At 41.9% G+C, this 26,261-nt stretch overlaps 1 protein-coding gene across 4 annotated transcripts in view; it reads left to right on the top strand.

The window, feature by feature from the left end:
- The window catches only part of LOC134347278 (nipped-B-like protein), a 518,044-nt gene that overhangs the window by 34,689 nt on the left and 457,094 nt on the right, over nt 1-26,261 (top strand). For all 4 annotated transcript variants that reach the window (XM_063049674.1, XM_063049675.1, XM_063049673.1 and 1 more), the window contains exon 2: nt 18,694-18,835. In XM_063049674.1, the coding sequence (XP_062905744.1) occupies nt 18,772-18,835 (64 nt within the window). In that variant the 5' untranslated portion in view covers nt 18,694-18,771. The remainder of the gene's footprint in view (nt 1-18,693; nt 18,836-26,261) is intronic.

Genomic DNA, 26,261 nt, shown 5'->3' with positions numbered 1-26,261 from the left:
GCATGTCCATTCTCTGTCAACTGCCTGTCCACCCTTTCTCACTGTCTCCAAACTTTCTCTATTTGTGAGCCAACCTCCCTTTCCTCCGTCACTTCAGTTGAGACCCCACACCCAGCATTTCTAGTTTAAACTCTCCCCAATAGCCTTAGCAAACCTTCCTGCCAGGATATTGGTCCACCTCGGATTCAAGTGCAACCCGTCCTTTTTGTACAGGTCACACCTGCCCCAGAAGAGGTCCCAATGATCCAGAAATGATTTCAGCAAGGCACTTGATAAGGTACCCCATGCAAGGCTTGTTGAGAAAGTAAGGAGGCATGGGATCCAAGGGGACATTGCTTTGTGGATCCAGAACTGGCTTGCCCACAGAAGGCAAAGAGTGGTTGTAGACGGGTCATATTCTGCATGGAGGTCGGTGACCAGTGGTGTGCCTCAGGGATCTGCTCTGGGACCCTTACTCTTCGGGATTTTTATAAATGGGATTGGTTAGTATGTTTGCTAACCAAGGTTGGAGGTGTTGTGGATAGTGTGGAGGGCTGTCAGAGGTTACAGCGGGACATTGATGGGATGCAAAACTGGGCTGAGAAGTGGCAGATGGAGTTCAACCCAGATAAGTGTGAAGTGGTTCATTTTGGTAGGTCAAATATGGCAGAATATAGTATTAGTAATAAGACTCTTGGCAGTGTGGAGGATCAGAGGGATCTTGGGGTCAGAGTCCATAGGACGCTCAAAGCAGCCGCACAGGTTGACACTGTGGTTAAGAAGGCGTACGGTGTATTGGCCTTCATCAATCGTGAATTGAATTTAGGAGCTCAGAGGTAATGTTGTAGCTATATAGGACCCTGGTCATTCCCCACTTGGAATACTGTGCCCAGTTCTGGTCGCCTCACTACAGGAAGGATGTGGAAGCCATAGAAAGGGTACAGAGGAGATTTACAAGGATGTTGCCTGGATTGGGGAGCATGCCTTATGAGAATAGGTTGAGTGAACTCGGCCTTTTCTCCTTGGAGCGATGGAGGATGAGAGGTGACTTGATGGAGGTGTATAAGATGATGAGAAGCATTGATCGTGTGGATAGTCAGAGGCTTTTTACCAGGGCTGAAATGGTTGCCACAAGAGGACACAGGTTTAAGGTGCTGGGGAGTAGGTACAGAGGAGATGTCAGGGGTAAGTTTTTTACTCAGAGAGTGGTGAGTGCATGGAATGGGCTGCCGGTAATGGTCGTCGAAGTGGACACGATAGGGTCTTTTAAGAGACTTCTGGATAGGTACATGGATATTAGAAAAATAGAGGGCTATCGGTAAACCGAGTAATTTCTAAGGTAGGGACATGTTCGGCACAACTTTGTGGGCTGAAGGGCCTGTATTGTGCTCTCTGTTTCTATGTTTCTAAATCTGAATCCCTGCCCCCTGCTCCAATCCCTCAGCCATGCATTTATCCTCCACTTCATTCTATTCCTATACTCACTGTCACATAGCACAGGCAGTAATCCCAAGGTTACTATCTTTGAGGTCCTGCTTTTCAGCTTCTTTCCTAACTCCCTGTAGTCTTTTTACAGGACCTTCTCCCTTTTCCTACCTATGTCATTGGTACCAATATGTACCATGACCTCTGGCTGTTCACCTTCCCACTTCAAGATATCGTGGACGCGATCAGAAACATCCCGGACCCTGGCATCTGGGAGGCAAACTACCATCCATGTTTCTTTCCTGCATCCACAGAATCACCTATCTGATCCCCTAACTATAGAGTCCCCTATCACTGCTGCCATCCTCTTCCTTTCCCTACACTTCTGAGCCACAGGGTCAGACTCTGTGCCAGAGGCGTGGCCACTGTTGCTTCCCCCAGGAAGGCTGTCCCTGCCAACAGTACTCAAGCAGGAATACTTATTGTTAAGGGGGACAGCCACTGGGGTACTTTCTAGTACCTGCTTCTTGCCCTTCCCTCTCCTGACTGTAACCCACTTCTCTGTCTCCTGTGGTCCCAGGGTGACCACCTGCCTATAGCTCCTCTGTATCACCTCCTCATTCTCCCTGACCATGCGAAGGTCATCGAGCTGTAGCTCCAATTCCCTAACGCGGTCTCTGAGGAGCTGCAACTTGACGCACCTGGTGCAGATGTGGTCGTCCGGGAGGCCGGGAGTCTCTAGGACCTCCCACATCTGACACTGAGCACAGAAAACCGGCCTCACACACATACTCTGTCTTTATTTTAAACAGATAACCTACCTGGCCTCGACCCGTTATCGCCTGAGCCCCGTTGAGCCAAAGCCTTCCTACTCTGTCGCCTGCTCCTCCTCTGTAAATCTGCCTTCCTTTTTAAACTCTATCCACTGTTCTCACTGGCCGACCTCCACGCAGTTGCGCAGTTGTGCCCCGTTCAAACTGCTGAAGAAATAACCGTCGCCTTTTCAACTCTGCTCGCTTTTAAACTCTTCCCACTGTTCTCACTGGCCGACCTTCAGGCGCGCGCCATTCTTCAAAGGTCCTCTGTAAGTTGTTTTGATTGAAGCATGGTGCACAAAAGCAGATCTTTCTTGAAACGAGTAGGGTCAGTCAGTAACCTGACCTTGTCTTATATATGGCAGGGCAGCTCTACAACCCATACCTCCAATTTCATCCTATTCATTGGAACACCTGACACCAAATAGATTTTGTACAAGGCATTACCCCAGAGGTTCACATACATTTTTGAACCTAGGCTGTGGTTGTTTAAATGGTGTACTCAGTATTGACGAAAACAAAATACAATTGTTTGTGCAAACACAAGGAAATCTGCAGATGCTGGAATTTCAAGCAACACACATAAAAGTTGCTGGTGAACGCAGCAGGCCAGGCAGCATCTATTGGAAGATATTCTAGAATCCAAAAAGAAGCGGAGAGCTTTGAGACTTTCTAATCTCTTACTCACTGTTCTTTCCTGGCGATGGGTCTCGGCCCGAAACGTCGACTGTACCTCTTCCAATAGATGCTGCCTGGCCTGCTGCGTTCACCAGCAACTTTTATGTACAATTGTTTGTGTCTCATTGGTTTAGGCAGATTGTGTTTGTCCATTATGATCAGATCGCATTTTATCTTCCATCTAAACTGGAGGGGCATTAATATCCTAGCAGGGAGGTTTGTTGTTGATGGAGGTTTGGTGGGGTTTAAACTAGAGTTGCAGGGTGATATAAATGCAAGGATGGAATGTTGAGACTATAAAGCACTGCTGAAGCCTCACTTGGAGTCTTGTGAGCAGTTTCGGGCCCCTCATCTTAGAAATGATGTGCTGAAACTGTAAGAGGTTTCAAAGGCCTCGATAGAGTGGATGCAGAGAGGATGTTTGCTGTGATGGGAGAGCCTAAGACCAGAGGGGACAGCCTCAGAATAGAAGGGCGTCCTTTTAGAATAGAGGTGAGGAGGAATTTCTTTAGCCAGAGAGTGGTGAATATGTGGAATTCATTGTTACAGGCAGCTGTTGAGCCCAAGTTTGTATTAATGCTCAAGGCAGAGGTCGTTAGATTCTTGATTGGTCAGAGCATGAGGGGTTGGGGTGGAGGCAGGAGATTAGGGCTGAGCGGAAACTTGGCCTAATTCTGCTCCTATATGTTATGGACTTATGACTAATGCATGTGTGTGTGTGTGTGTGTGTATATATGGTATACACACGCACACACCCACGCCCACCCAAGACGTTTGCACAGTACTGTATTTGTGAATGTGGAGCGGAAAGTGAGTTTGCCAATCTGGTGGGAACAAAAGATGTTGAGAATGACGTTGAGAAGGGGTCACCTCTTCCTTCAGTTAGTCCTGACGAAGGGTCTCAGCCTGAAACGTCAACAGCACCTCTTCCTAGAGATGCTGCCTGGCCTGCTGCGTTCACCAGCAACTTTTGTGTTGTAAATCAAATCATTATTTTTGTTTGACCATCCTTTGCCTTTAATCTGCATCAATATCCTTGGGTACATTTGTGCAGTTTCTTCAGAAAGTTCCACTATTCTATCATGGCCGATCACGGATCCCACTCAACCCCATGCACTTTCCTTCTCACCATATCCTTTGATGCCCTGACCAATCAGGAAACAATCAACTTCCGCCTTAAGGGTACCCCCGGACTTCACCTCCACTGCAGTCTGTGATAGAGCATTCCACAGATTCAGTACTTTCTGGCTAAGTAAAAATTCCTCCTCACTTCTGTTCTTAAAAAGTCGCCCCTCAATTTTGAGGCTGTGCCCGTGAGTTCTGAATACTCCAGCCAAAGGAAACATCCTCTCCACATCCACCCTATCTAGTCCTTTCAACATTTGGTAGGTTTCAAAGAAATGCTCCTGCTGAATTTGGAGTTATTGTGTGCAGTTCTGGTCACCTACATACAGGAAAGATATCAATAAGCTTGAGAAAATTTACGAAGATATTGACAGGACTTGAGGACCTAAGTTAGAGGGAGAGTTTGAATCTTAGTACTTTATTACTTGGAGTGCAGAGGAATGATGAGAAGATCTGATAAAGGTATACAAAAATATGGTATAGATAGGGTGAGTAGATGCAGGCTTTTCTCCCTCAGGTTGGGGGAGACTAAAACCATTCATTGCCTTTGAGTGAAAGGTGAAATATTTAAGGGGAATATGAAAAGGCACTTTACTCAGAGTAGTGCGAGTGTAGAAAGTGCTGCCAGTAGAAGTGATAGATGTTATTTCAATTGTAACATTTAAGAAAAATTTGGATAGGTACATAGATGAGAGGGGTATGAAGAGCTATGATCTGGAGTAGGTAAATGGAGCTAGATAGACTATCAGGCCAGTACTGACTAGATGGGCTAAAGTGCCTGTTTACGTGCTGTAGTACTCCATGACTCTGTGATCCTGATAAACATCCCAGGATGCGCTGGAACACCTCATCTGTGATGTAACCTGGGGTCACCGGGTGTTTCGGGTCTTTCAGCATCAGCCACCATGCCCTGGTAACCAGGCCAGGGATGATTAGGTCCTTGCTTGTGTCCCTGCAGCATTGGTCCGTGGGACACACCAGACCATTCGCCATCTGGAGGCATGTTTAGCAACCTCTGTGATGGTCCAGATGGCTCTTCTCTTTGCAGCTTCCATTATGCCAAGGAAAGAGTCAGTTCTGTAGAGTGAGCAGCCAGCAAAACCTACATCCCAACTCTATATGCTCAGAGTGCCTTCACCCCCGTTTCTTGCACTGATCTACCAGTTCCTGGTATTTGGCCGCCTTCTGCTTAAACGGCGCCTCAATCTGATTTTCTCAAGGCACCGATTTCTATAATGAACGCCTGCTTCAAGGTTTCTGACAGAATGACTATGTCAGAACTCAGTGATGATGTGATGAAGTCAGGGAACTTTAATTGCTTGCCAAGATTGACTTTCAGTTGCCAGTCAGTCTCCATGGCAAACAATTCTGCTGATCTGGGCTGAGGCTGTGGTTGGTCTCCAGCTTTGACAGAGGCTAGGGGCGAGGTGCTTACTGTTGTTAATGGCTGAGGAGATTTTTTTCAACCACTACCTTCATTACCTGGTTATGCAGCTAGTGGAGGCAGCATTCTCCCAGGGTTTTTGGGCAGCAGCTGGATAATCCTAAGGAAACCCTTATCTCTCATTGAAGCCTCATGAACTAAGGCACTCAAACATGGCACTTAAAGCTCCAATGTGGTCTCTTCCAAAAATGCGCGCTCTTAAGATGTTTGATTTTCCTTTACCTACTAACCTACTTACCTACTAACAGACAAGTAAATTTCATCGACTTTACTTCAAACTTCCACCTAGCCCTCAAATTCACTTGGTCTATCTCGGACACTTCTCTCCCCTTTCTTGATCTCTAGGTCTCCATCTCTGGAGACAGACTGTCCACTGGCATCTTCTACAAGCCCACTGACTCTCATAACTACCTCGACTATACCTCTTCCCACCCCGCCACATGCAAAAATCCCATTCACTATTCCCAGTTCCTTCGTCTCCGCCGCACCTGCTCCCAGGATGAGGCTTTCTGTTCCAGGACATCTCAAATGTCCTCTTTCTTTAAGGATCATGGTTTCCCTTCTGCTGTCATCAATGATGCCCTCACCCGCATCTCCATTTCCTGCACTTCGGCCCTCACCCCATCCTCCTGCCACCACAACAGGGACAGAGTTCCCCTTGTCCTCACCTACCACCCCACCAGCCTCCGGAACCAGCACATTATCCTCCACAACTTCCGCCATCTTCAACAGGACCCCACCACTAAGCACATCTTTCCCTCTCCACCCCTCTCTGCTTTCTGCAGGGATCGTTCCCTCCATGACTCCCTGATCCACACGTCCCTCCCCACGGATCTCCCACCTGGCACTTATCCCTGTAAGTGTAAGTGCTACACCTGTCCTTACACCTCCTCTCTTGCCTCCGTTCAGGGCCCCAAACAGTCTTTCCAGGTGAGGCAACACTTCACTTGTGAGTCTGTTGGGGTCACCTATTGCATCCGGTGCTCCCGGTGCGGCCTCCTCTACATCGGTGAAACCCGACGCAGATTGGGGGACCGCTTCGTCGAGCACCTCCACTCCATCTGCCACAACAGACAGGATCTCCCGGTTGCCACCCACTTCAACTCTGCTTCGCCCATACGTGGCCTCCTCTACTGCCATGATGAGGCTAAACTCAGGTTGGAGGAGCAACACCTCATACACCATCTAGGTAGTCTCCTGCCCCTTGGTATGAACATAGAATTCGCCAACTTCCGGTAATTCCCTCCCCCTCTCTTCCCTTATCCCTATTTCCCTCTGCCCCCTCCCCCAGCTGCCTATCACCTCCCTCATGGTTCCGCCTCCTTCTACTACCCATTGTGCTTTCCCCATTCCTTCTTCACCTTTCCTGCCTATCACCTCCCTGCTCCCCTCCCCCACCCCTTTATCTTTCTCCTTAAGGGTTTTTCACCTGGAACTTACCAGCCTTCTCCTTCCCACCCTCCCCCCACCTTCTTCATAGGGCCTTTGCCCCATCCCTCTTCAGTCCTGACGAAGGATTCCGGCCCGAAACGTTGACTGATCGTTTCCACGGAAGTAAATTTACATTTACTTGCCGGGTGGCACCTAATTAACTAGCTTGTTTATTTAGGCTTTTTTCTTAAAGGTGTGCTGGGTGAGTCCCGGCTACTGCTGCATTCTCCGCGGCAATGTATCGGTCCGCGGCCTGGAGGTTGGGGTGGTGGAACACTCGGGTGTCATCTCATCATCTGTTTCCATCAGGGCAGGCAGGTCATCTTCTATGTCTGCCTGCCTCGATGTCGAAGGTCGAGGTTCGTCGTCTGCTGTGGCTGATGTGGAAGGCTTGAAAAACGACAGCATGCTTGACTGCTTAGCCTCGCGCATTTTTCTATCATACAATTCTTCGTAAGCACTCAAACCATCCTGCAAATATGCCCTAAACCTACGTACCCTTTCAAAATTAAAGTCATACTTTTCTGCAATCATCGCAGCAAAAATCTCACGCAGTTGCTTCATGCTCACTTCCTGGACGACTTCACTTTCAGTCTGTTCGCTACTGCATTTGGTTTCGATTGTTATCCTTTCCTCTTCCAATTGCATCAGCCTCTTCATCTATCAGTTCTTGATCATGGGATGCCAAAACTTCTTCAACATTATCTTCGTCAACTTCCACAAGCCAAACTCACTTTGTCCTTACTTCGTTCACCATGATCGAAGCGCTTAATTATGTCTAGTTTTACGCTAAGTGTAACACCCTTACGAGCTCTTTTAGGCTTTTCCGATACCTTAGAACTCACCTTACTAACGGATGCTCCAAATAAATCAACATAAAGCACAGATGCTCACAGGCACGTGTTTAAGCAATGCCGGCTAGAATGCAGTTCCGGGGGAGGAGCTTGGCTGCTCGGGGCGCGAGCTGCCTTTTTTCATAACAGTGAAAACACCTTCTGTTAGCGAAAACCGGTAACTAATGTAGGTCTTTCGTAACAGCGAGGTGTCATAAAGCGAACGTTCGAAAAGCAGGGGACACTTGTATTCCAATGCAATGGCACCTCGCCAGTTGCTAAGCATATTTTAAATATCTCTGCTTGGGGCCCCCGCAATTTCTGTTCTTGCTTCCTACAGGGTCTGTGGGAATGCATTGACTGGGCTAATTTGCCTCACTTTTGTAGACTCTGTGACCGTCTCTCAAGTAAATGCAGATGCAAAAAATCCATTTAAGATCTCCATCTCTTTTGGCTCCATGCATAGATGAGCACTCTGTTCTTTCAGAGGAAGCTATCTTTTGCCCTGTGCTATCCTTTTGCTGTTAATATATATAACTGTAGAAGCCCTTGGGATTGTCCTTTACCTTTTCTACTAGAGCAACCTCAAGTCTTCTTTTAACTCTCCTGATTTCATTGCGTTCTCTTGCATTTCTTACACACCTCAACTGGCTCATTGGCTCGTTCCCGTCTGTACCTGCTATGCACCTTTTTCTTAACTAGGGCTTCAATATTTCATTTAAAAAACATGACCTGCCTTTTAGTTTGATAGGAACATGTAAACTCTGTAGCTCGTGTAAATTTGTGGTTTGAGTCAGAGGGAGAAAGAAATGGAGACAGGAAGTTTTTTTTCAACTCAAGTTATCTTTTACAGGTTTCCTCTGCCCTGGAAAAGATCCCAATGGTCCAAAAAACTGAATCTCACCAGCCTCTACCAGCTGTTCAGCCTTTTCCTGTTTGCTAGTGTCTGATATAGGAGTAATCCATAGATTACAGTCCTAAATAAAGGTCCTACTTTTTTGTTTGTGAGAAATGTTTTAATAATTGAAATTTTGTAAGTTGAACTGTTGAGCAAAATGCTTTTGTTTACTCCTGTGTATTATATTGCATGGAGACTGGTTAGTAAAAATTAGTTGATGCATTATAGTGAAAAATCATAAATTAAATGTAATTTGAGGAATTGTATATGCAATTTGTATTTGTAGGTGGTAGGTATAGCAGAGGAATGTGTTTCTAACATTGCCTGCAGAAAAGGGAACATGAGTTTTACTTCTTACCACAAGTTGTGTTTAGAAACATCTTTGTGTAACAGAGTAGTTCATTGCTTCATGCATTAACTTCCATCTAAGTGACTGGTAGGTCTATGAAATATGCAAAACAATCTTTCACTACCCATTCTTCACTAAATTTATTTTATAGAGTCGCAGAATTAGAATTAGGAAGTAGATCCTTTGGCAGCCATATTCATGCCAACCTCTTTTTCCCTATCTACTGTAATCCCATTTGTTCACTTTAGGATCTTCCATGTCTTGACTATACAATTGTCTGTCTAAATGCAGCTTAAACATGATGATTGTATCTGTTTCCACCACTATTTGGTAGCACATTCCTTAAAAAAAAATCCTTCAGACCCCTTTAAGTTCTGTCTCACGTTCTGTCTGTTGTGTTTTGTATACCTCTACCATGGTGGCGGGGGGGAAGATTCTGACTATCTATGCAGGGTGGCAACGGATAATACAAGAGGATACTCTTTTAATGTGATTGGAGGAAGTAAAGGGAGATGTCCCGCAGTTTTGTTTTGCACAGAGTGTTAAGTGCCTGGAATATACTGTCAGGGGTGTTGTTAGAGGCAGATATGTTAGGGATACTTTAGAGACTCATTGATAGGCATGGACGAAAGAAATATGGAGGGCTATGTAGGATAGAAGGGTTAGATTGACTTCCAACCCAGGCTACATCCAGGTGAATCTTGTCTGCAATGTGCCCACAGTCTTCATATAGCAGATACCTGAAGTGCATGCAATATTCATTGTGTGGCCTACCAGTGGAATAGTAAATTTTCAACCTGATATTTCAATTCTTACAGTATTTAATGTTCCAATGGACAGAAGGCCTGTAATCTATCCCAAAGACTGTCTTCACTGTCCTGCTTTTATTTTTAAGGAACTATGGACTAGGACCCCCAGGTTTCTATGTTCACGATCACTCCTTTGTTCCCTACACTTTACTGTGTACTGCATGTCCTGACCTGACTTGACTTCCCAAAATACATCACCTCGTGTTGGTCAGGACTATCTTCCGTCTGCCAATTCACTGACCAGCTGCACCTGAGTCATTACAGAGATCAGTGTGCAGGCAGGATTTGTGTCAAAGGTAAATTCTCTGGAATGTTACTATATTTGTTGCTAATTACACGAGATTGTACTAGGCATTTTGATTCCCTAGACAATTATTTCAAATCAGAACTGGATTTATTATGAAAAATATTTTTGTGAACTTATGTTGCCTTGAATTTCCAACATCTGCAGAATTTCTTGTGTTTTGTGAAATTTGTTGTTTTCTGCCAGCAGTATAGTGCAAGATATAAAAATTGCTGTAAGCTACAAATATAAATAGTGCAAGAGAGGAATAGTGAGATAGTATTCACGGACTGTTCATAAATCTGATGATGGAAGGAGAGATGTTTCAGAGGAGGCTGTGCTTTTATCATCTGCAGTCTTTTGTGATCCTGTGCATTGGAGTCTCCAGACCAGGCCAAATGCCAGTCAAAATGCACTCAACCATACAACTGTAGAAATTTGCAATATGTTTTTAGTGACACACCAAATCTTCAGGATTGCATCTATGTGTTAACCGAAAGGGTAGATGAAAGTAAGGCAATGGATGTTGTCTACATGCAAGGACTTAAGCAAGGTCTTTGACAAGTCCTTCATGGCAGTCTAATCTGGAAGTTTTCCCTGATGGAATTCAGGGTCACCTAGTTAGCTGGATTCAAAACTGTCCTGGAAACCGAGGGTGACAGTTGAAGGTGGTTTCTCAGAATGGAAGCTGGTGTTGGGAACCTTGTTATTCATTATACATAAATGTGAATGCTCAAGGCTATCGTAGGTTATAGGAGGATCTTGATTGATTAGGGTAGTGGGCTGAGGAGTGGCAAATGCATTTCAACACAGATAGCTGTGAGATTATGCATTTTGAACAATCAAACCAGGCTATGTCTTCACAGTAAACAACAGGGTACTGATGAGTGTTGTGGAACAGAGGAACCTCGGAGTATGAGTACACTCAGACCCTATTTAATGCTGAGGATGCTTTTCTTGGAGGTGGAATGCTGTGTAAATCAGTGCACTAAAGGGTTATTGTAACATTACATAAATGGACATGTATGTCTGATGAAAGAAAATCAAGCCCTGATAGATGATATATTATTTTATGCAATTTTATGTTGTGGAGTAACAACATGCAAATAGGCCTAACCTCTACATCAGTGGAACAGTAACACATCGCAACAGCAACAGAGGGAAGCGGGTGGTGGTTACATCTTAGAAGAGGGGCCATGCTGTGGGTCTTCTAACTTTGGCTTCTTCAAGTAGGTCTCAAGATTTGACTGCCTTTTCTTAAGCTTCCTGTCATGAAACAGTCCTTGGTAGCAGGGAATCACGTCGAGAACACTTCTCTTTGCCTTATTGCTTTGCTTTCAGTCAGGGTCATTGTGGATGAACTGGTCTATGACTTGTGTGATTGTGGTGATAGTGCTGGGGTTTCTTGCTGGTGATTCCTCTTCTCCATCTGTGCCCTCAGATTCACCAGGACGCTTTCTGCCAATTCTCAAAGCTTTAAAATTCTATATTACTCCTTGCTCCATTGGTTGGAGTAATGAAATGTTGTTGGGTGGAAGGTAAACCGCTTCTACAGGAATGCAGGTCCTCAGAGTGGCCTGGGGCATTATCAAGCATTAATGATTCTTTAGGTTCAAAGTCATGCTCCCTACAATTCCGCTTCATGGCTGGAGAAAAATATGAAACAATCCATTTTCGGAAAACACCAATCGCAAGCCAGGCTTTCTTGTTTGATTTCCAAATCACTGGTAGACTTTATTTTAAAATGCCTATCATTGCTCGTGGTGTTTCAGAGTGCTGCACAATCGTTGACTTTAACTTAAAGTCACCTAGCATTGCCTCCAAGCAAGAGAGTTGACTGGTCCTCTGCTACTTTGAACCCACATTCTCTTCTTGGGTGATGAAAGTACAAGGAGAAATTCTTTTCCAAAATAGGCCCATTTTTATTCACGTTGAAGACAAACTCGGGAGGATAATCGTCCTTTTCAATTATGGCCTTCAGTGTTGCAGGAAAATCCTGGGCTGCCTTGTTGTCTGTACTAATCGCTTCACCGGAAATATGTATGCTATGAAAGTTACTGTGCTGTTTAAATCTGTCAAACCAAACTCTGGCTGAGAATGTTACCGATGTACCTTCTTTTTCTTAAATATGATTGAAGATGCTTCTTGCCTTTTCCTTTATTATCAGCTGCTTAAGTAAATGTTTCATTTGGCTATCCATGCATATTTTTTTTCAAGCAAATGGTTCCTTGAACGAGTCACTTTCATTGACCTTTGAGGTCGTCATTGCAAAAGCTTTTATCTTGTCTACATTTTAAAAATAATTGTTCTGATCATTGATGTAGCCAATTTCAAAGATGCGCCAGCAACAACCTGAGGCTCACCTGCTTCCAAGTGGCATATCACTCGCAGTTTCGCATCCATGCTAATGCTTTTCCTAGACAATTTAGATGTATTACCCTTACTGGGCGTTGCAGGCCGTTTACTAGACATTATGGGTGGAGAAAAAAAATGGAATAAATTGGCAAGGCAAGGGAGCAAGAATGTTACACACGCGGGGGAGGCAGAGCGTGAATTAATACCTGGTTGGCTGTGAGTGGCTCGGAACACTCTCATTGGCTGTAATGGTGGCCGCTCTTGAGTAGTTTCAAATGTTTAGGAATTTTTGTTGTTTAAAAACATTTCAAAAAGAATTGAATACAGCGTTGTAATGAAGCAATGCTATGTGGGGTGTGAGTGTAGAGTTTTCTGAAAGTGGCCATACAGGAAGATGGTGGTGTAGAAGATAGAGGTGTACAAGATGATGAGAGGCATTGATCTTGTGGACAGTCAGAGGCTTTTCCCCAGGGCTGAAAGCATAGTTTTAAGGTGCTTGGAAGTAGGTACAGGGGAGATGTCGGGTGTTTTTTTTACACAGAATGGTGAGTGCGTGGAATGGGCTGCGTGGAGGTGGAGGCGGAAACGACAGAGTCTCTTAAGAGACACCTGGATGGCTACATGGAGCTTAGAAGAATAGAGGGCTATGGGTAAAGCCTAGGTGGTTCTAAGCTGGGACATGTTCAGCACAGCTTTGTGAGCTGAAGGGTCTGTATTGTGCTGTATGTTTTCTATGTTTCTAAGACATTTAGCATGTTGTTCTTTAGTCAGGGCATTGAGTGTAGGTGTAAGGACATTATGTTACAGTTGAAGGGTAGTAACTGTTTGGTGCGGGAACTAAGGCTCTTGCACCTCATTACCGACGGCGGCACTGAGAAGAGACCTGGGCAGTGGGGGTCCTTGATGGATGCCTTTATTTTTTGTTGCAGAGCTCCTTGTAGGTATGCTCAATGGTGGGAGGGCTTTACCTATGTTGAACTGGGCTGTGACCACACTTTTTGTAGGCTTTTCTGTTCTTGGGCATTTTTGGCTTCCATACCGGTGCTGTAAACGTAACTTTGCTAGATCAAATAACGACAGCACAAAAAGATAGTTACTTATCTTTTCACCCGTTTATTTCTTCGAACTCAGCTGGCGAGTGAACTTGGATCCGACATCAGGGAGAGACTCTTTCTCATCTCCCCGGTGGTTCTACAAGTTCACTGCCCGATGTCAGAATTGTCAGAAGTTATAAGGCCACCGATACAAAAGAACAATCAGTTTGATAACCATTCCGGCCAAGTCAATGGACTATTGATACGAAAGTACAATCAATTTGTTAGACACTCCAGCCACCATAATTAAAAGAATGTCCTACCTGGTTTGCTGGAGCCACAACTTAATTACAAAGGTAAGAACATCCGTCAGATTTATGCTTGAATTAAGAAAGGAATGTTCTGTCTGATTTTCATCAGGTACTGCTTTTTGTCAAAATCAGAAGGTGTGAAAAGCCCGGAGACATCTATGTGGATCTGGGCGAACTTTAATTATCTTGCTCCAAAGAAAGCAGCTGTGAGACACTATTCAAACACACTGCAGTCGCAGACGTAGTCCGTACTTAATTCATTGTTTACAGGGATCTGAGAATCCCCCATTCCCTTAAACTTTATCAGTGCAACCAGTCAGGATACTCTCCACTGTGCATCTGTAGTAGTTTATCAAAGATTTACATGATATGCTGAATCTACGCGAACTTTTAAGGCAGTAGAGGTGCTGTTGTGCTGCCTTTGTGATGGCACACGCTGGTTCCAGGACATAGCGTCACTTGATAACACCAGGGAACTTAATGTTACTGACTCTCTACTTCAATTCCCTAATGAAGCCGGCACATTGAACTCCGGTTTCTTCTAGCTGTAGTCAATAATCAAATCTTTGGTTTTGCTGACATTGAGTAAGAGGTGGTTGTTGCTGCACTATTCAACCAGATTTTTAATCTCCCTCCATGCCAATTTGTCACAACCTTTGGCAGCTCTGATGCTGTTGTTGGCCGAATCAAAGTAATTGATTGAAGTGGATACAATTGCAACACTTAAGAGGCATTTTGAGAAGTATATGGAGGAAAGGGTCCTGGAAGTTAGTTGGTTGAATGCGGGCAACTGGGATGAGCAAGGGAGTATGTGTGGTCAGCAAAGACCAGTTGGGCTGCAGCAGTATCTGTTTACATGCTGTATTACTCCATGAGTGGTAGCAGTCTTTTCTTCAGGGTAGGGAGCATAGATAATAGGGTGAGAGGAGAAAGATTTAAAAGGACCTGAGGGACAACTTTTTCATGCACTGTGTGGTGTGTGGAATGAGCTACCAGAGGGAGTGGTTGAGCAGTTGCAGTAGTTTTGTTGAAGCACTTGTATAGATTCATGGGGATGGAGGGATGGGAGAGCTTGGTGGATACTGCGATTTGCATGGACTGGTTGGGCCAAAAGCCTATATCCTCTCTATTGCTCTATGACTTCAAGAATTAAATTCTGCGTTCTTTTCAATTTGGTAGCTCATGTTTGTGTTGTGAAGCATTTAATCTATAGTTTTAAGATTTTGATTTGAGTTGAATACTGGCATTCTGCTATAGTGGAGTACAATGACATTATTCTAAGCCACTAATAAAATTGCGAAAAGGCAACAACATATCAAAGCCTGTAGGGTGAACTTGTGTGCAAATGAAGTTCTGGTAACATGGGGCCAACTCTAAAATGTAATCAGTTGGGAATAAAACTTCAATTTGGCATTTTTTTTTTGCTGTTGTCATTGTTAACTTAAAGCAGTGTGCTGTTATCCCTTTTTGGTCTCTCGTGCCAAGCACTGAATTGAAAGGATTCATGGTAATTTGGATTCAGAATTGGCTTGCCCATAGAAGACATAGGGTAGTGGTTGGCAAACTTTATTCTATGATTTGTGGTGGTTTACAGGTCTCTCTCCTGGGACTTCTGCTGTTTGTGATTATTTGTAAATGGCATGGTGGGTTAGTAAGCTCAATCACAATACAAATGTTGGTGGTATTATGCATAGTGGAGAAGATTGCTAAAGGTTAGAACAGGATATAGATCAGTTGCAAAAATAGATGAAGAAATGGCAGATGGAGTTCAGACTGGCCAGGTGTGAGATGCTGCACTTCGGGAGATCAAATATAAAGAAATAGTACAATGTTAAAAGGAAGGCCCCTTAAGGGTTGATGTACCATGGAGTCTTTGGGCCAAACTCCATAGCTCCCTGAAAGTAGCTGCACTGATTGATAGGGTGAAAAAGAGCGCCTATGACTCATTTGCCTTTATTGACCATTGAGTCCAAGAATTTTGCAGTCTTATAAAACTAATTTGGCTGCACCTGTAATATTGCATTTAATTTTGGTTGCATTATAGGAAGGATGTGGAAGCTTTGAAGAGTATGCAGAAGAGCTTTACCAGGATTCAACCTGGATTAGAGGGCATTGGCTATGATGTGAGGTTAAACGAAAGTTTGTTTTCTCTGGAGTGGCAGAGGCTGTGGAGAAATCCGAGAGATTTATAAGATTCAGCATCATAAGCAGTAGAAAGCTAATTCAACAGGGCAAGGGCATTGATTTAAAGTGAGAGGGTATAAGGTCAAAGGAGATGTATGGGGCAGGTGATTTTTTTAAAAACTGGTGGGTCCCTGGAATGAATTGCTAGGGGTTTTAGTGAAGGAAAATATAACAGAAGCATTTAAGAGGCTCTTCAACTCATCAGTATCTTATGAAGATGTCTTAGTGAGCAAGGGTTTTTCTACATGAGAGGTGTACAAGATGATAGGAGACATAGGTTGAGTGGATACCCAGAGACTTTTTCCCAATGCACACTTTTAAGTTGATTGTAGGACTATATAGGGAAGAAGTCAGGTTAGTTTTTTTTAAACTAAGTGACTGTGTGGAACGTGCTGCCAGGGGTGGTGTTAGAAGCAGATACATTAAGATGGTTAAGAAACTCCTAGATAAGTATATGGATGATAGAGGAAGGGAAGGATTAGATTGATCTTTGAGAGGTTAAAAGGTTAGCACAACATGGACTGAAGGGCTCGTACTGTGCTGTAATGTTCTATGTTCAATATTCAGAAAATGGAGGTGGATGGACATTGGTTAGTTTAGTTACCATTTAATTACTAGTTTAATTGGCTTGGCACAACATAGTGGGCTGAAAGACCTGTTTCTGGGCTATAACGGTCTATGTTTAGGTTTTATATTAGACCTTTTGTTTGGGAACCAAAGCATTTGCACAGTGAAATAAACTCAGTAGCCAGTTTATTAGGAGTGTACCTAACAATATGGCCACAGGAGTGGAACCTGGTGTGGTCTTCTGCACACCACTAATGCATAGTTATTTAAGTAATTGTTGCCTTCCTGTCAGCTTGAACCAGCCTGGCCATTCTCCCCGACCTCATTAACAAGGTGTTTTTGCTCGCAGCCCTGTTGCTCATTGGAATGTTCTGTTTTTTTGAATCATTCTTGTAAACTCTAGGGACTGTTGTGTGTGAAAATCCCAGGAGATCAGCAGTTTATGCGATACTCAAACCACCCCATGTGGTACTGACAATTATTCACTCACATGATATCTCTTTTCACATTCTGTTTGGTCTGAACATCAGCTGAACCTCTTGACCATGTCTGCATGCTTTTATGCATTGAGTTGCTGCCACATGATTGGCTGATTATGTACATTAATGAGCAGGTGTACCTGATAAAAGTGGCCATTGAGTATATGTGCTAATGTAATATGAGCAAATGCCAGAACTGCTCAGCAGGTTAGGAAGCATCTGGAGAGGGAGGGAGGGAGGGAGGGAGAGAGGGAGGGAGGGAGAGAGGGAGAGAGAGAGAGATATTAATGTAAAAGATAAAGTCAATGACATTTCAAAAGAAGAGCAGTGTAATTTAATCTTAATGGTATGTTTTAGTTTTTGAGGTGCACTCTACATTTCCATCATTAAAGATTGTCTTTTCAACTCCCTGTGAAGTGAAATGCTTTGAACTAGATGAGGTACTGTTTTCAGTGACACCAAGTAGGTGTTTTGTCCCAGATTGTCTTAAAGTCTTGTACATAGACACTCCCTACAGGCTGTGCAGGTGGAATTAAGGTGCAGCTAGAAAAAGTTTGCGAAACTTGAAAGATTTTTTTGTTGTATGGTATTTCAATATACCCAGTAAATAAATAAAATCAAAAGTTGTAGTTTATTTCAATTTTCATTCTAGCTATTCATAATATGCTTATTATAAAAAAAACATTTAAAGTGCCGTGTTGTTTTCTAGGCAGTGTAGAAGTTTCTTGCTCAGAGCAATGGTTGGTCTTTGTAGCTGTTTAAAAAAAATTAGAGCAAGTGCTGCACATAGAAACAGGCCATTCAGTCTACCACTTCCATGCTGGTCAGTGGCTACCCATCTATATTAACCCTGTTCTATAATCTACTTTATATAATTGCACTGCAGTTTAATAAAACACTGGTTATGTCAGACTTAGGAGTATTCTACGTGGTTCTGGTCATCAAGTATAGGAAGGATTGATTGCACTGGAGATGGTGTCAAGAAGAATCAGAATCAAGTCTAATATCACTGGCATATGTTGTGAAATGTGTTGCTTTGCCAGCAGTACATTGCAATACGTAATGTAAGAAAAGAAAACTAAATTAAAATAAGAATATATAAGACCACATTTTATAAGTAATTATTACAGAAAAACAGATAACAGCAAAGGTTTCACAAACTTTCTTGCAGCTGTATGTCAGTCATTCGGCTTGCTTTTACTGTTAAGTGCTGATCACTCTGCATGTAGTGTTGGCATACAGATATCTGAGGTTTAGATTTACTTTTGATTAGAATGATCTGGACAACAGAGAAGGATTAGAACTTTTTACAATGACTGGAGTCATGAAAAAAGATTTTTTGTAATTGGATACATACAGATGGACTGCTTTGTCACAAACCATTCATCAGTTTGAATATAAAAATGGATAAATAACCGAAAAAGTAGATTTAAGTGCTATGGGGTAGGCACCACGGTTTTTTAACATGGAGCAAATGTAAGTGTAAAATTAGTGTAAGCATAAGAGATTCTGCAGATGCTGAGAGTTACGCACAAAATGCTGGACGATTGTCTATAGAAAGGAATAAAGAGCTGACGTTTTGGGCTGAGACCCTTCATCAGGTCTTGGTGCTTTAGTTTTATAATCTCTGGTTCTATATTTCCAAGGATAGAATCTGTTTCATGATATTGATGGTGCAACTTTTTTCTTTGTAGTGTCTGGGAGATGTGAAATAAAGCTCGCTGGGACTTAAACTGAACTGTCTGTGCATATACTATCTCTACAACTTCAGGATGAATGGGGATATGCCTCATGTTCCCATCACCACGCTTGCTGGGATTGCTAGCCTCACTGATTGTAAGTACTATTAATTTCTAATGTTTATTGTACTACATTTATAAAAATGTAGCAGCATTTTGATCCTCAGTTGGGATATAAAGTATTTGATTGGCTTTAAATTCTGCTAGCGGTACCCAGAATCAAAGTTCTTAATGGGAATGTGTCAAATTGAGACTAAAGACATTTGCTTGAAATGTATTTTAATGTATGATAGTATAGTCCAGCTTATTGGAAAATAATTTTTTACTGGTATAATTTTTGCTCAATTTCTTGCTACTGGTGCAATATTATTGCATAAATATATAGGGTTACCTAACATCCTGTTTTTGATGCATCAGTCTCTGTTATTACTCCTTGATAAATATATTGAGGTGAGCTTCTATTGTGTGAAGGACAGGCTCTTGTGTTTTGAACGGTCAAGTTGTATCACAGATTGCAGTTGGAGAAGGTTCTTGCAGGTACTGATAAATTTCTCCATAGGTAATGTCCCCAACTACTGGGCCCCAAAGCATGTGCTACCGGGCCGTGAGGAAATGATATGAGTCAGCTGCACCTTTCCTCATTCCCTGTCACGCATTGTTGAACTTGAACATAGGGTTGCCAACTGTCCAATATTTGCCAGGAGATCCTGTATATTGGGCTAAACTGGTTTGTCCCATATGGGACGGCCCTTGTCCAGTATTTCCCCCGCTAAGGTAGAGTGTTCCTATGAAACCTTTCGTGCCGAAATGGCGTGAAGTGAAGAAGCAATTACCATTAGTCTGTATGGGAAAAATTTTTGAGCGTTCCCAGACCCAAAAAATAACCGTACAAATCATACCAAATACAGGTTTCCCCCGCCATCTGAAGGTAGAGCGTTCCTATGAAACGGTTCGTAAGCCGAAATGTTGTAAAGCGAAGAAGCAATTTCCATTTATTTATATGGGAAAATTTTGTGAGCGTTCGCAGACCCAAAAATAACCTACCAAATCATGCCAAATAACACATAAAACCTAAAATAACAGTAACATATAGTAAAAGCAGGAATGATATGATAAATACACAGCCTATGTAAAGTAGAAATACTTCTCTACAACAATTGCCTGCACAGATCTCCGTAGCGAAAATCTCACACAAGTGCTCTCAGCAGAAAATCTCGCGCAAGCGCTGTTGGCATAAATGGACTCTCCAGTAACCTTCAAACTTTGAAGCTGCCAAATCTACCAAATAACACGTAAAAATACACAGCCGATATAAAGTAGAAATAATATATGTACAGTGTAGTATCACTTACCGGAATTGGGAAGACATCGAGCTCACTGATGATGGTGTGTTAGACAGAGTCGTCGCAGGCTGGGGTGGTGCAGTGGCCCCCACCCTCCAGGCCGCCGACTGATACATTGCTGCGAAGCACGCAGGGGTAGCCGGGAGGCACACAGCACATCTCTAAGAAAAAAGCTGAAATAAACATGCTAATTAATTAGGTGCTGCCCGGCACGTAAATGTCAGCACAGATCAGAGGCGATTGCCGATTGCATCGGCACTGATCTGGGCTGACAATTACGTGCTAGGCGGCACCTAATTAATTAGCATGTTTATTTCGGCTTTTTTCTTTTTTGTAATATAATTTTTATTGTGTTTTCAAAAAGAATACATGAAAAGATAAAGATAAAATCTACCCCTCCTTAACCCTCTCCCCCCCCCCATATATAGTCCTACCTAAAAAGAAAGAAGAAAAGAAAAAAAAAGAGCCGCCTGGGTATTGGAAGGTTTCCACATGCTCCATGGGATTCAAAATAAATTTGGTATAATTATTCGTTACTTTCCCCAAGGGACTAAGCTCTTTATTGGAGCACTTAAATATGCCATCCTATCTTTTGTAAATAAGGGTGCCAAATATTCAAAAATGTTACATATTTATCTCTTAAATTATAAGTAATTTTTTCGAGTGGAATAGAGCTAGCCATTTCATTATTCCAACGATCCATACTTAAATACGAATCAGATTTCCAAGTAACTGCTATAGTCTTCTTAGCTACTGCCAAAGCAATTTTTATAAATTCTTTCTGATATTTATTCAATTTAAGTTTCGGTTTTATCCCTTCAATATCACCTAATAGAAATAATACAGGGTTATGTGGAAGTTGAGTTCCAGTAATTTGTTCCAATAACACTCTTAAATTTATCCAAAAGGGTCGAATTTTAAAACAAGACCAAGTAGAATGTAAAAAAGTACCAATTTCTTGATTACACCGAAAGCATTTATTGGATAGATTTGAATTTAATCTATTTATTTTTTGTGGTGTAATATATAATTGGTGTAAAAAATTATAATGTACTAACCTTAAGTCGAACATTTATTGTATTTGTCATACTGTCAAGACAGAGTCTTGACCAATTTGTTTCATCAATATTAATATTCAGATCTGTTTCCCATTTTTGCTTTGACTTATGGGTTCCTTGTTTAATTGTCTGTTCTTGAATCAAATTATACATACAAGAAATAAATTTTTTAATTTTCCTTTTTTGAATTAAAATTTCAATTTCATTAGGTTTTGGCAAAAACATTGTTTGACCCAGCTTACCTTTTAAGTAAGCCCTTAATTGAAGGTAACAAAAGAAAGTATTATTTGATATTTTATATTTATCCTTTAATTGTTCAAATGACATCAATATACCTCGTTCATAACAATCTCCTATAAATTTAATCCCTTTTTGGTACCAATTATATAAAAGTTGATTGTCCATTGTAAAAGGAATAAGTCTGTTTTGGAACAAAGGTCTCCTTGCTAATAGAGATTTCTGTGTTTCATTATCAACATTTATCTTATTCCATAGATCAATCAAATGTGTTAATATAGGAGATTCTTTCTTTTCCCGTATCCATTTAGATTCCCATTTACATATAAAATCTTCAGGTCTATTTTCTCCTATCTTGACTAATTCTATTTTAATCCATGCTGGTTTTCGATCATCGAAGAAAGATGCAATAAATCTAAGTTGATTTGCTTTATAGTAGTTTTTAAAGTTTGGAAGTTGTAACCCTCCTAACCCAAATTTACATGTCAATTTTTCCAATGATATTCTTGACATTTTACCTTTCCAAAGAAATTTTCTCACACATTTATTTAACTCTTGAAAAAATTTCTGTGGCAATTGGTAATGTTTGGAAACAAATACTGTAATCTAGGAAATATATTCATTTTTACAACATTGACTCTGCCTACTAATGTTATTGGTAGTATCATCCATTTGTCAAAATCTTCTTGAATTTTTTTCAATAGTGGTAAATAATTAAATTTATATAAATTCTTTACATCATTATCAAGTCTTATACCTAAATACTTTATACCATTTACCGGCCATCTAAATTGGGTTACTAATCGACATTGACTATAGTCTCCTTTAGTAAGAGGTAAAATTTCACTTTTATCCCAATTTATTTTGTAACCTGATACCTTCCCATATTCATCCAATCTAGAAGATAATTTATGTAACGAATGTTGTGGGTTTGTTAAGTAGATCAAAACATCATCGGCAAAAAGATTAATTTTATATTCCTCCTGATTAACTCTAAAACCCATAATATCTGGATCAATTCTGATTAGTTCTGCTAATGGCTCTATCACCAGTACAAATAAAGCAGGTGATAATGGACAACCTTGTCTAGTTGACCTTTTTAACTGGAATGGTGTTGAAATTTGAGAGTTTGTCACTACTTTAGCCTTAGGGTTAGAATTTAAAGTTTTAATCCAATTTATAAAAGATGTTCCTAACCCATATTTTTCTAATACTGGCTTTTTTCTTAAAGATGTGGTGTGTGCCTCCCAGCTACCGCTGCATTCTCCGTGAATCGGTACAGTATCTGTCCGGGGCCCGGGGGTTGGGATGGTGGGACGTGGGAGTGTCATCTCATCGTCGATCACTGACTGCCCGCCTCGATGTCAAAGGTCGAGGTTTGTCGTTTGCTGTGGCTGATGTGGAAGGCTTGCTTTACTGCTGAGCCTCGAGCATTTTTCTGTCACAGTTCTTTGTAAGGACTCAAACATCCTGCAGATATCCCCTAAACCTACGTACCCTTTCAAAATTAAAGTCGTACTTTATCATTGCAGCGAAAATCTCACGCAGTTGCTTCATGTTCAGTTCCTGGACGACTTCACTTTCGCTACTGCATTCGGTTTTGATTGTTAATCCTTTCCTCTTCCAATTGCATCAGCTCTTCATCTATCAGTTCTTGGTCATGGGATGCCAAAATCTCTTCAACATCATCTTCGTCCGCTTCCACAAGACAAACTCACTTTGTCCTTGCTTTGTTCACCACGATCGAAACGTTTAATTATGTCTAGTTTTACGCTAAGTGTAACACCCTTACGAACTCTTTCAGACTTTTCCGACACCTTAGAACTCATCTTGCTAACGGCTGCTCAATGCAACGTGATTAAGCAATGCCGGCGAGAATCCGGGGGAGAGCGGCTGCTCGGGCTGCCTTTTATCGCGCGCTGCCTTTCTTCGTAACAGTGAAAACACCTTCTGAAAGCAAAAACAGGGTACCAATGTAGGTCTTTCGTAACAGTGAGGTTTCATAAAGCGAACTTTCGAAAAGCGGGGGACACCTGTAACACACAAAACCGAAAATAAGTAACACTAACATACAGTAAAAGCAGGAATGATATGATAAATACACAGCCTATATAAAGTAGAAATAATGTATGTACAGTATAGTCGGGAAGATGAAGGCAAAACCGATGTGTGGAGGAAACAATCGGCACGTACGTGCACACAGGTGCCCGCGCAAGGCTTCATGGTCATGGTAGTCTTTCCTGGGGTAAAGTGTCCCGGGATTTGACTGCTACTTTTGTCCCTTATTTGGGAGTGAGAAAGCTGGCAACCCTAACTGTAAAAGACATGTTGAGGTGAGTTTAACCCTACTTGGACCCCCCCCCCCCCCGGCCGGTCCACAAGAATATCGTCAATATTAAACTGGTCCGCGGTGCAAAAAAGGTTGGGGACCCCTGCTTTGGAGCTTATGTCAAATCTTTTTTGATCCTTGAATTAGGCAGTCATAGATGTTTTGCAAGAAGTAATAAGTTAATTAAGTTTAGTGAGTACTGTACTAAATGTCAAAGTTGAACCTTTTATCTACATTAATAAAAGTTGCTGTGTTTTGCCTTTGTGTTGGTCTTGCTCTTTTCCCATCTGTTAATGGAATGTGGCAGCCAGTTGGCTTTTGGTATTGAAGTGATGAGATCTGACTCCCAAGCAAAACAGAATCCGGTAGTAAATATTCCTGAATAAAGATGTTTAGGGAAGAAGGGTTCAGGTAACGTTGACAATAATGACAGGCTGTATTGATTAAAGAGCATCTTGCAGTGCTGCAGACTATATATGCTGCTGGGTTAAAAATGCCCTGATTTAATTAGTTAAAAAAACAGTTTAAGGGAAAGTGGAGTCCCAAGTAGATTGGTTCGTAAGTCATAGTCATACTTTATTGATCCCGGGGGAAATTGGTTTTCGTTACAGTTGTACCATAAATAATAAATAGTAATAGTAGTACTACTATTAGTAAATAGTAATAGTCATGGAAATAATAAATAGTAATAGAAAAATAGTAATAAATAGTTAAATAGTAATATGTAAATTATGCCAGTAAATTATGAAATAAGTCCAGGACCAGCCTATCGGCTCAGGGTGTCTGACCCTCCAAGGGAGGTTGTAAAGTTTGATGGCCACAGGCAGGAATGACTTCCTATGACGCTCAGTGCTGCATCTCGGAGGAATGAGTCTCTGGCTGAATGTACTCCCGTGCCCACCCAGTACATTATGTAGTGGATGGGAGACATTGACCAAAATGGCATGCAACTTAGACAGCATCCTCTTTTCAGACACCACCGTGAGAGAGTCCAGTTCCATCCGCACAATATCACTGGCCTCACGAATGAGTTTGTTAATTCTGTTGGTGTCTTTCGGCACCTTAGTCTTCATAAATCAGGGCATTGAGTATAGGAGATGGGATATTATGCTGAAGTTGTAAAAGACATTGGTGAGGTCAAATTTGGAGTATTGTACGTAGTTCTGGTCACCTTCTTAGAGCAAAGATATGAATAAAATTGAAAGTACAAAAAAATTAGCAAGGTGTTGCCAGAACTTGAGAACCTGAGTTACAGGGGAAGGTTGAATAGGTTCGGACTTTATGTTCTGGAGCGTAGAAGATTGAGGGAAGGTTTGATAGAGGTATAGAAAATTTTGAGGGGTTTAGATGGGGTAAATGCAAGAAGGCTTTTTTCACTGAGGTTGGATGAAACAGAGGTCAAAGGTTATGAGTGAAAGGTGAAATATTGAAGAGGGACTTGAGGGGGAAGCTTTACTTAGAGGGTGGTGCAAGTGTGGAACGAGCTGCCAGAAGAGGCAGTGGATGCAGGTTTGATTGCAAGATTTAAGAGAAGTTTGGGTAAGCAGATGGATGGGAAGATTATGGAGGGCTGTGGTGCAGGTGTGCATTGAACGGACTGGGCAGTGTATAGGCATAAAGTATATGGGTTGAAGGGCCTTTTTCTATGCTGTCATGTTAGTGTAGTTTACAGCTTGGTGGCATGAGCATTAAATTCTCATGTTCATGAATTCTGGTAACTGATTCTTCTCTCTATATTCTCTCCCTTCATGATCTATCTGCCTTCCCCCAGCCATTGCCTCATTACCTCCTTTGGCCCTTTTCACTTGTCCATCACCCATATTCCTTCCACTGGTTCCACTCCTTGACTACTACTCTGTGATATTAGAGACTGTACATCTGTTTCTGAGACTCTTGGATTTTCTGGCATGTTTGCTGGTGTCTTCTACAGTGAAGACTGACACAGTATTGATTAATTTTGTCTGTTGCTTCTTTGTTCCATATTACTACCCGCTTCCGTGTCATTTTCCAGTGGTCTGATAGTTACCTCTTATATGCCTCTTTTACTCTATATATTTGAAAAAAACTTATATTATTAGCTAGTTTTCCTTTACTTTTCATTTTTCCCCTTATTGCTTTTTTTAGTTGGTTTTTAAAAGCTTTGCCAATTGTCAAAGTGAAGAGGTAACCGATGCATTGGTCCTAATCTTTCAAAAATCACTTGATTCTGGCATGGTCCTAGGGGATTGGAAGATTGCAAATGTCACTCCACTCTTTAAGAAGAGAGGAAGGCAAAAAAAAAGGAAATTATAGGCCAGTTAGCCTAACTTCAGTGGTTGGGAAAGTGTTGGAATCTATTATTAAGGACGAGGTTTCAAGGCACTTGGAAACTAATACAATAAGTCAAAGTCAGCATGGTTTCTGTGAAGGAAAACCTTGCCTGACAAATCTGTTAGAGTTCTTTGACGAAATAACAAGTGGGGTGGACAAGGAGAGGCAGTGGATGTCATTTATTTGATTTTCAGAAGGTGTTTGCTAAAGGGCCACACATGAGGCTACTTAACAAGATAAAATCCT

This window comes from Mobula hypostoma, chromosome 5 (genome assembly GCF_963921235.1).
Source record: "Mobula hypostoma chromosome 5, sMobHyp1.1, whole genome shotgun sequence".
Lineage (NCBI taxonomy): Eukaryota > Metazoa > Chordata > Chondrichthyes > Myliobatiformes > Myliobatidae > Mobula > Mobula hypostoma.
Note: the sequence above shows the minus strand (reverse complement) of the source record. Positions and strands in the feature narration are given on the sequence as shown.